We start from the raw sequence: 11,349 nt of genomic DNA on the forward strand, positions 1-11,349 counted from the left end.
ATCCAGGTCACGGTTGTCCCAAAGATGCTTTTTCAGGAGCTGTCCGCAAGGACTATAAATCCTTCCATTCCCCACCTGAAGAAGCCTCTTGGATGAGAAGTGAAACATCTTCAAAGAAAAACAAGAAAGTCCAGATGTTAAAGCACCTTTGGGATAACACCTGGTGAGCTAATTGTTCTGTCTTTGCACCAATGGTTCCCTTTCTATTGACCAATCCATCAGTCTCTCATCAGGTTCCTCCATCCAAACCAAGACCAGGGACTTCACAAGCCTAGAATGCTCAATGTGAGACAGTGATGCATCTCAAGGCCTGGGATAGTCCGTCAAATAATAATTATTTTTAAAATTCTTTCCACCACGGTTGAAAATTCTTCTTTACCTACCCTGGTTTTGCAGTTTCTCATCAGGCTCCTCCTTCCAGGCCAAGACCAGGGGCTCCTGCAAGCCTTGGTGCTCCAGGTGACACCGAAAACGGTCCCTCTCCTTGGGGTCAATCTCAATGCTGAGCCAGACATAGTACGTCCCGTCTGAGTTGGGGGCCACATTCCTAGAGAGGGTCTCGTACTGGCAGACTTCTCCATCCCTCATCCAAGTGGCCCAGATCTCCTTGGGGTAGAAGCCATAAGCCTGGCAGATCAGAGCCTCTATGGTGTCACTAACTGCCTTTTGGGTCACCTGACCCACTGGGGGCTCTGCAAAGACAGCAACAGCACACCTCACAGGTCCTCTCCAAACACAAAGGCAACACAACATCCGAAAGAACCTAACTACATTGCATCACTGCAACCCTTCTTTCTTGAATCTTATATGAGAATAAGAGAATAACAGATTTAGAAGGGACCTTGGAGGTCTTCTAGCTCAACCGCCTGTTCAAGCAGGAGACCTTATACCATTTCCGACAAAGGGTTGTCCCATCTCTCCTCAAAATCCTCCAGGGTTGGAGCATCTGTAAGCTCCTCAAGAGGTGGACTTTGATGTTGCCTAAATGACAATCCTACTAGGTAGACTAGGGCAGGAAATCAACCATACAAAAAAGGCTAAAACCCCTTTTCCTGAAATTGGCTATAATAATAGGATCTGATGCACTGTGCACCCTTTTCCGTTTCTTCAGAATATAATCTGTCTGCTCTAGAGGCATGTTTCCTTTTTTATTGTCCAAGGATCACGCATATGTCCATCAGTGATCTCAGATCACGGAGTCCTAGTGGACAATCACTTCAATATGGGCCAGCCGTGTGCTGCAGCTGCCAAAAAAGCCAACACAGTGCTAGGCTGCATTAACCAAGGGATAGAATCAAGATCGCGTGAAGTACTAATACCACTTTACAATGCTTTGGTAAGGCCACACCTGGAATACTGCATCCAGTTTTGGTCACCACGATGTAAAAAAGATGTCGAGACTCTAGAAAGGGTACAGAGAAGAGCAACAAAGATGATTAGGGGGCTGGAGGCTAAAACATATAAGGAACGGTTGCTGGGATTGGGTATGTGTAGTTTAACGAAGAGAAGGGTGAGGGGTGACATGATAGCAGTGTTCCAGTATCTCAGGGGCTGACCCAAAGAAGAGGGAGTCAAGCTATTCTCCAAAGCACCTGAAGGCAGGACAAGAAGCAATGGATGGAAACTAGTCAAGGAAAGAAGCAACCTAGAACTAAGGAGAAACTTCCTGACAGTTAGAACAATTAACCAGTGGAACAACCTGCCTCCAGAAGTGGTGAATGCTCCAACACTGGAAGTTTTTAAGAAGTGACTGGACAGCCATTTGCCTGAAATGGTATAAGGTTTCCTGCCTGAGCAGGGGGTTGGACTAGATGACCTCCAAGGTCCCTTCCAACTTTATTATTATTATTATTATTATTATTATTATTATTATTATTATTATTATTATTATTATTATTATTATTATTATTATTATGTTATCTTCCTTACCCTCTACACTATTAGCGTTGCATATCAGTAATTGCATGACCTCGGTAGATGCCATACGCTCAATAAAATAAATAAATGCCCTCTACACTAAGTTTGCTTTCATGCAAAAATGATTTTTCCCCCTCAAGGGGAACTACAGAACTACAGTCCTCCCATCCCACCAGCAAGCATTAAATGATCCAGCCAGGAAAATGATGTAGCTCTATTTCCCTACGCTTACCTATCCTCTGCTGAACTTCCTTACTGTAGGACAGGTAACTCTGCAGCCACTCAATGCAGGTCCCCTCCAGGTAGATTTTGTTTCTCTGAGACCACCCTGGATCATCTTCCCACTTCTCCTTGACCTTCTGGGCCTGGGGCTGAGCTGCCACCCATCTGAGGGTCTCCTTGTCGAAGCTGATGAAGTCCATCCCGTCGTAGCCGTAGTGCAAAAACCCTCCTTTGCTCCCGTCTTCCTTGAGCTCGCAGCCCAAAATTGCCTGCCAGGTGTGAAGCCCTGAAAGAGAGTTTAGAAGGACCACATTTCCACCCCAAGCCCTACCCGTACCCCCTCCAAAAAAAGCTCATTATAGAGCCTCAGGTGGATTCTTTCCCCCTTCATTTCTTCTGGAGAAGGAACCATAAACTCTTGTTCCCCGTCCCCCCCCCCATCTTCTACAACGGGGAGAAAAGTGAAGAGGGCCTACTACACCAAACCTTTTTGCATATCATGCAATGTATTTCGGGTGAAGGAAAAATAATCTGGAGTTTTTCTTTCCTTCAGAGGAAAAAAATAAATCACCACCATCTCCTTTCAGCGCTGGAACCCAAAAAGGAAAACAAAAAACAAAAATGCTGCATTTTGCAGTCTCTAGGTGGGCCGTATGGTCCCTTCTCCCTTCCTTGTGAGATGGCGATATGTTCCCTCGCCCACCCACCCCATTCATTTCTCCCTTGGAATAATGTAGAGTCAAGTGGAGGAAGGAAGGAAGACAAACAAACCTCCATTTTGCCGTACGCTCTTCAGCTCATGTCGGAAGACCCGCTCAGTAGCCAGCAACATCTCATTCCCTTCTTTCCCCTGCTTGGGGTCCTCCTTCTCCACCTTCTCCATCCAGGAGACCAAAGGCTCCACCCTCCTGGTGTGGCTGTCATAGCAAGCAATGGGTTGGTCATCCAGGTAGACCTTTGAGAAGAATTGGGGTAGCCCCAAGTTGGGCTCCGACACCTGCAAGTAGGTGTACCATAGGGAATGTGAAAGGGAGCCTGGGAAGGAAGAAGAGAGAAGGGATTGATTGATGGATTGATTGATTGATTGATTGATTGATTGATTGATTGATATAAAACACTACAAGTTTGTGTTAGTTTCGCCGACTTCATCTAGACAGCTGCTCCACAACTCCCTGACACTGCATAACTGATTTGGGGCTCAGACAGGACCCTTCCAGCCCAAACCATTTTCTGGATTTAAGGAGAATTTGAGAAATTAACCCACTTATCCACCGGATAGCTGCTCCTTGTGAGAAGACAGCAAAACAGAGGTTTGTGCAGTCAGCTTGTGAGTCAAGCTGATGAGATTTGAGGAGGCCTACGTCAATTTTTCACCTCTGGAGTAGCCAGTACAGGTAATCCTTATAACCATTCTTTTAGTGACCATTTGAAGTTACAACAGCACCTGAAAAAAGGTGACTTATGACCATTTTTTCACTCTTACAACTATTGCAGCATCCTCATGGACTTGTGTCTATGGCAAGGTAGGCAACCTTGGCTCTTTTATGACTCGTGGACTTCAACTCCCAGAATTCCTGAGCCAGCCATGCTGAGGGGAAAGGGAGAGGTTTCCAAGCTGAGCCATGCTGGCTGAGGAATTCTGGGAGTTGAAGTCCACAAGCCATGAGGGGGCCATAGTTCTCCCATGCTGACTCGGGAATTCTGGGAGTTGCAGTCCACGAGTCATAAAAGAGACAAGGTTGCCTACCCCTGGTCTATGGTGTAAATAAAGCTATGTTCAGTTATCATCTGTATTGTGTATTCTATAATTTGCATTTGATGTGCCATAAAACAATTACTTGGGGAAAGAAAGAAGAAACATGGAGAAGTGGATCTGGAGAATTGTCTGCAGAGAAAAGTCTCAGGAGATTCTAGGATAGTGGGCAAAATTGGGAAATCAGAAAGACATCCAGGAAGAATGAAATGATATACCATTTCTGTATCATTTTCCCCCCGCCAAAAAAAAATCTTCCATGCAATAAAGTCAGCAGGACTCAAACTGGACCTGAGGGAAACAAGTCCTTTTGCTCAGGTAGACCAAGGTGTTGGCATGGGTGAGGCTGCCAAGGTGAGACCTGCTTGTGAATATCAGGTGTGTTGCTGGAAAATAGATCTTTTCCTCAAGATTTAATCTTGATTTTTTTTGCCTGCAAGATGGAGACCTGGCTGAGGAAGAAAGGCAACTACGTGCCCTGGCTCCAGCCTGCCTCTTCCTGTGACGGTGTTGTCAAGATTGAATACTGCAGCCAATTTTGGTCACCATATCACAGAAAAGATGTTGAGAGTTTGGGAAAAAAAATCAGAGAAGAGCAACTAAGATGAGCCAAAGGCCTGGAGACTAAAACATACGAAGAACGGCTGCGGGATTTGGGTTTGGCTAGTCTAAAAAGAAGAAGAAATAGGGGAGACATGATAGCAGTGTTTCAGTATTTGAGGGGCTGCCACAAAGAAGAGGAGGGGTCAAATTATTCTCCAAAGCAGCAGAAGGCAGGACAAGAAATGATGGATGGAAACTAGTCAAGGAGAGAAGCAACCTAGAACTAAGGAGAAACTTCCTGACAGTTAGAACAACTAACCAGGGGAACAACCTGCCTCCAGAGGTGGTGAATGCTCCAACACTGGAGGTTTTTAAGAAGAGACTGGACAGCCATTTGCCTGAAATGGTATAGGGTTTCCTGCCTGAGCAGGGGGTTGGACTAGATGACCTCCAAGGTCACTTCCAGCTCTATTCTATTCTGTTCTGTTCTGTTCTTTTCTATTTCTTCAATCGCTCTTCAGCTTGGCATTCAAGCGAGAGGAGGGAGGAGGGCAGGCATTGAACAGACGGGCGAAAGGACAAAGTGCCACCTATAGCAGATTGTTGCTAGGGAGACTGCAAATATACCGGGTGGTTTTCAGTTTAATTTGCATCTGTCGGTAATAATAAAATTGGATATCCAGATCCAAAAAGCTGCAGTCCCAATACAGCCAAGAAAAATTGTATAACTTACAAGTTTCTTTATTTATTAAACTTCGGCAAATGCTAAACACTGCTCAAAACGGAAGGCAGGCCAAAGCAGGAGGAGATAGAAATAAGCATGCATGAAAAGGGCAGAAGAATTCTAATAACTAGTTTATATCTTTATCATCTATCTATCCATCCATCCATCCATCCATCCATCTATCCATCTATCCTTGGAGCCTTGGTGGAGCAGTGGGCTAATGCCTCCTTAAGTAACACCAGCTGCCTGCAATTAGTGCAGGTTCGCATCCCACCAGGCTCAAGGTTGACTCAGCCTTCCATCCTTCAGAGGTAGGTAAAATGAGGACCCAGATTGTTGGGGGCAATTAAGCTGACTTTGTAATAATGCCGCTTGGGGGGGTGCGTGTGAAAGCCCTAATAAGCAGGCATATACATAGAATGAAGGCTACTGCTAAGCTTGTAAGCCACCCTGAGTCTTCGGAGAAGGGCGGGATATAAATGGAATTAAAATAAAAATATCTATCTATCTATCTATCTATCTATCTATCTATCTATCTATCTATCTATCTATCTATCGTATCTATCTATCTCCAATGTCCCTTCCAGCTCTATTCTATTCTATTCTATTCTATTCCATTCCATTCTATATTTATTCTATTCTAATTCTATTCTATTCTATTGCACTCCATTCTATTCTATTCTATTCTATTCTATTCTATTCTATTCTATTCTATTCTATTCTATTCTATTCTATTCTATTCTATTCTATTCTATTCTATTCCATTCCATTCCATTCCATTCTATATTTATTCTATTCTAATTCTATTCTATTCTATTGCACTCCAGTCCATTCTATTCTATTCTATTCTATTCTATTCTATTCTATTCTATTCTATTCTATTCTATTCTATTCTATTCTATTCTATTCTATTCTATTCTATTCTAATCCAGACCCCTGCTCTGGAAGGGGAGCCATTTCAGACAAGTGACTGTCCAGTCTCTTCTTAAAAGAGGCTGCCAGAAAAGGGGGATCATCCTATTCTCCAAAGCACCAGAAAGCCAGACAAGAGGTAATGGATGGAAACTAACCAAGGAGAGAAGTAACCTTGAGAAATTTCCTAACGATGAGAACAATTAACCAGTGGAACGGCTTGCCTTCAGAAGTTGTGGGTGCTCCATCCCTGGAGGTTTTTAAGAAGACACTGGACAGCTACCTGTCTGAAATGATAGCGGGGTGGTCTTCTTTTTGAGCAGGGGGTTGGACTAGAAGACCTCCAAGGTCCCTTCCGACACTGCTATTCTATGTTCTCCCTCTCCAGCCAACAACTGCTCCTCATACTTAATTCTTTCTTTTTCTCCAACTGTTGTCTCCTACTGCTCCATTTTGCACCCATACTTTCTTTCCTCTCCTTCTGCCTATTTCATCAGCCCAGCAGCAAGTCCCCTAGCAACTGAGGAGGAATCCCCCCCCCCGCCGCAGGATTCTAGTCCTCAGTACCTGTGACATCTTCCCACAACCAGCCCGGCAATCAGCTAGCTGATCTCATCAGCCTTCCTGACTTCTCCTCCCCTTTTTCTGCCTCTGTTTGTGACCATCAGCAACGCAACTGCAGGCCCACCAAGCCACTAAATCCTATGCCACAATATTATTACTATCATCATCATCGTCATCGTCATCATTATTATTATATTATTATTATCATCATCATCATCATCATTATCATCATCATCATCATCATTATCATCATCATCATCATTATCATTATTATTATTATTATTATTATTATCATCATCATCATCATCATCATCATCATCATCATCATCATCATCATCTACTCACGGCCACAGTGCCCCAGCAGGATGACCAAGGTGGCCACGGTCCTCAAGCCCATGAGAGCCAGCGTGGACACAGTCCCAGATGCCAGGCAGTAGAATATTATGCCATAGGGAAATCAAGTGTTTGTCTAGCCCCCCCCCCCGCAAAAAAGAGCCCCCTTCAAATCTCCACCTGCCTGCCTCCAATCAGAGGCTGGCTGGGCTCTTTCCCCAGGTTGGAGGGGGGGCGGGCACCGTACTGGTTTCACCTCCTTCCTACCCCTTTTGGAAATCGCCTTTTTTTTCCTCCTCTGGCCCAGCCTTTCCCTGCTCGCAACTGAATGGGACCCACCCACCCTTTCTCTCAATGGCTCCTCGCCGATGATGCAAAGGAGCCAGACTGGAGAGCGGTGGGGGGGGGGGGCAGGGGAGTGGGGAGCCTCCTAAAGTTTGTCGAAGAGCACCAGCGAAGGGCTGGAAGAGCTTCGCGACTTCCCAAGTGATGGGGGTTGTGCTTGTTTCGGAAGGGAGCGTGTGTCTTCTGGGAGAATGACAACGGTGTCAGCCATAACTTATATTATATATATAGGATAATGACGACGTCACCACCATCCCGTTAACACAGGCAGGCGATTCTACGGGGCGGGTACCTCTCCACATCTTCCGAGCTCGTATCCTTCTTCGAGTTGTTGTACGCTCTGGCTGGTGACTTGTCACGGGCACAGTTGCCAGGGTGACTCCAGGGCTCATAAGCACAGAGGAGTGGGTCAAACGGCCCATGAAGCAAACGGAGCCTGCCTCCCCTCCCCCTTTTTGTTGAGAAGAGTCACACGTTGGCAGCAGGAAAGAGAGACTGAGATTTTTATTATTATTATTTTTAATTCCATTTATATCCCGCCCTTCTCCAAAGACTCAGGGCGGCTTACAAGCTTAGCAGTAGCCTTCATTCTATGTATATGCCTGCTTTTTAGGGCTTTCACACACACACCTAAGCGGCATTATTACAAAGTCAGCTTAATTGCCCCCAACAATCTGGGTCCTCATTTTACCTACCTCGGAAGGATGGAAAGCTGAGTCAACCTTGAGCCTGGTGGGATGCGAACCTGCACTAATTGCAGGCAGCTGGTATTACTTAAGGAGGCATTAGCCCACTGCTCCACCAAGATGAAGCTTGCCAGATTTTGGACGAGGAGCCGAAGGAAACGGAGAACTTTAAAGAGGAAGGGGCTCCTAAATGGAACAGCACGAAACGGAAACCCCCCCTTCCCCCATCTGCCCAAGAATAAATGTTTGTTAAGCCCTTTGATCCTGACTGAGATCCTTCGCAGCGCCTGGTGGGGCATCAGAAAGATTTGTGCCTTACATTTATTTATTTATTTATTTTTATTTTTATTACATTTATATCCCGCCCTTCTCCGAAGACTCAGGGCGGCTTACAAGCTTAGCAGTAGCCTTCATTCTATGTATATGCCTGCTTATTAGGGCTTTCACACGCACCCCCCCAAGCGGCATTATTACAAAGTCAGCTTAATTGCCCCCAACAATCTGGGTCCTCATTTTACCTACCTCGGAAGGATGGAAGGCTGAGTCAACCTTGAGCCTGGTGGGATGCAAACCTGCACTAATTGCAGGCAGCTGGTGTTACTTAAGGAGGCATCAGCCCACTGCTCCACCAAGGTTTGAAGTGGTAACATTGTCTTTTTAAAAAAAATATTATTGAATGTGTAGGTCGCCTCATCGAGATGGCACGGGGAGAGAGAGATACAAACGAATCCCTTGAAACGCAACTCCAAGAGATAATTCCCTGAGTCTGAAGGAGAAAGGATTCCATGTGGTTCCGAGAGGAAGCAGGAAGTTCATCTTGTTGCAGAGATCCTTGGGTGAAATTCTCTTCCACCCCTACCCCAAACGGCTGTTTTCCAAAAGGCAACTGGACTTCCTTGTTTGTTTTGAAAATGTTTGGTCACCACGATATTGAAAAGATGCTGAGATTCTCTTAAAAAAAGGTTCAGAGGACCAGGGATGACATGATAGCAGTCTTCCAATATCTCAGGTGTTGCTCCAAAGAAGAGGGAGCCAAGCTATTCTCCAAAGCACCAGGAGGCAGGACAAAAAGCAAGGGATGGAAACTAACCAAGGAGAGGAGCAACCTAGAACTGCTAAGAAGAAAATTCCTGACAGAACAATTAATCAGTGGAACAATTTGCCTCCAGAAGTTGTGAATGCTTCAACCCTGGAAGTTTTTAAGAAGAGATTGGACAACCTGAAAACTTGGCTCTTTGAGCTGTCTGGCCCAGGCTGAGGGGTTTTAATTTTTATTAGGCTTTAGTTTTAAATTTTGGGGACTTTAATTAATTGTTTTAATCTGATTTTAATTTTTGTATGTTTGTTTTAATCTTCCCTGTACACCGCCCTGAGTCCTCCGGGAATAGGGCGGTATATAAATTTAATAAAATAAATAAAACCATTTGTCTGAAATGATAGGGGTTTCCTGCCTGGGCAGTGGGTTGGACCTCCAAGATCTTCCAACTCTGTTATTCTATTCTATTCTATTCTATTCTATTCTATTCTATTCTATTCTATTCTATTCTATTCTATTCTATTCTATTCTATTCTATTCTATTCCATTCCATTCCATTCCATTCCATTCCATTCCATATTTTCTATTCTATTCTTCTATTCTATTCTATTCTATTCTATTCCATTCCATTCCATTCCATTCCATTCCATTCCATTCCATTCCATTCCATTCTATTCTATTATTTATTCCATATTCTATTCTATTCTATTCTATTCTATTCTATTCTATTCTATTCTATTCTATTCTATTCTATTCTATTCTATTCTATTCTATTCTACTCTACTCTACTCTACTCCACTCTACTCTAAATCCAAAGTTGCTGTCCAGGTGCTGAAAGACTGGAAAAGAGACGAGGAGGCGACATGGGAAGCAAGAGAACTGGAGTAAAGATGATTTATATTATGGAGAAGCAAAGTAAATTCTCGGTGTGGATTCGACTTAACAATAGCTCGCTTTCTTTTCTCTGGTGGGTTTAATGTATTTCATGTATTTTTGCTTGCATTTTCTTATCCTTTTCTGCACCAGAAAGGACAAGCATGAGGTCAGTGAGGTACCCACGCCATGGTTGCGGGTCTCTCTGGAAAACCCGGAAATGAAAATAGAGAAACCCTCATTCATATTTCATCAGGAGGAGGAGAAGCAAAGCCAAGGAACAATTTTACGTCTTTTAAGCACTGATCTTTATTCTTTACTTGTTCTCCGTTGTCCTTATTAGAGTTTTCCTGCCAGCAGAGAAACAGCTTCGGTGGGACACTGAAATTAACCAAGGACAGTGAAATTAACCATCAAAGAATGCCGTTTGGTGGCCCCCAGGGGGAGGGCGTTCTCTGTGGGTGCGCCAGACCTATGGAACCGCTTGCCGGTTGAGCTCCGGATGGCCCCCGACCTTCGCTCCTTCCGGCGCGATCTAAAAACGCATTTATTTGAGCAATCTGACCTGGTCTGATGGGTTAGGGTTGGGGTTTTAAACATGTTCTTAATTATTGTTTTAAATTTTAAATTTGGGCATCATTATATTTAATTGTATTTTAACTTTTATATTCTGTTTTTTATATTTATTGCCCTGTACACCGCCCTGAGTCCTTCGGGAGAAGGGCGGTATAAAAATATAATAAATAATAATAATAACCAGGAGGGAGTTTGAACCGATTTTTTTTTGGGGGGGAAACCCCTACAAAATTAGGGAATCTACCGCTCCGCTTCCTTCCAATTTCCCAACGGCTTTTTCAGTTGCTCTTAAGAATCGGACTGCCGGTCACCAGTACCCCCCAAAACAGAAGGCCACTTTGACTGGGGGTAACTTTGACTGGGGGTGGGAGTCTTCGCTCTCCTGTCTGTAAGCATGAGAAATGGCCCAGGACAGGCCCCCAGGGAAGTGGCTAAGTGTTTGTGACCTCTGCTTTATATGTCCGTGGGGGTGGGTGCATCCGTGGGTGTTCGTGTCTGAACAGCCGCATCTTAAATCCTTGTGCTCCGGGGCTTTACAGCCGGTGGGGGCCTTGCCTTGGGGCTCTTCTATCAGGCTCCCAGAAGTTGTCCAAGAAGACAAGGGGCTTGAAGAAGAGCAGGCAGTTCCCGTCAGTAAAAGGGCGTGGGAAGAACCCGCGAATGGGAGACATGCATTCTGAGGAGGAGGAGGGGGGAGGGTTAGGGGAGGGAGGGAGGGAGGGAGGGAGGGAGGAAGGAAGGAAGGAAGGAAGGAAGGAAGGAAGGAAGGAAGGAAAACAAGAGGGAGGGAGGAGAAAGGAAGGAAGGAAGGAAGGAAGGAAGGAAGGAAGGAAGGAAGGAAGGAAGGAAGGAAGGAAGATGAGGA

General features: G+C 44.8%; 2 protein-coding genes across 2 annotated transcripts in view; one reads left to right on the forward strand and one right to left on the reverse strand.

Annotated features, from left to right (window-relative positions):
- Positions 1–375: 375 nt before the first annotated feature.
- Positions 376–11,349, reverse strand: part of LOC310634712 (major histocompatibility complex class I-related gene protein-like) — a gene marked incomplete at both ends in the record, with an annotated part of 92,312 nt that continues 81,338 nt past the window's right edge. Inside the window, 2 exons of the mRNA XM_083353246.1 lie at positions 376–692; positions 2,150–2,425. Coding sequence (XP_083209372.1) covers positions 376–692; positions 2,150–2,425 — 593 coding nt within the window. The remainder of the gene's footprint in view (positions 693–2,149; positions 2,426–11,349) is intronic.
- LOC310633251 (major histocompatibility complex class I-related gene protein-like) overlaps positions 9,899–11,349 on the forward strand; it is a gene marked incomplete at its 5' end in the record, with an annotated part of 5,674 nt that continues 4,223 nt past the window's right edge. Inside the window, one exon of the mRNA XM_083350937.1 lies at positions 9,899–9,950. Coding sequence (XP_083207063.1) covers positions 9,899–9,950 — 52 coding nt within the window. The remainder of the gene's footprint in view (positions 9,951–11,349) is intronic.

Source organism: Vipera ursinii (assembly GCF_947247035.1).
Source record: "Vipera ursinii genome assembly, chromosome: 2".
NCBI classification, from domain to species: Eukaryota; Metazoa; Chordata; class Lepidosauria; order Squamata; family Viperidae; genus Vipera; species Vipera ursinii.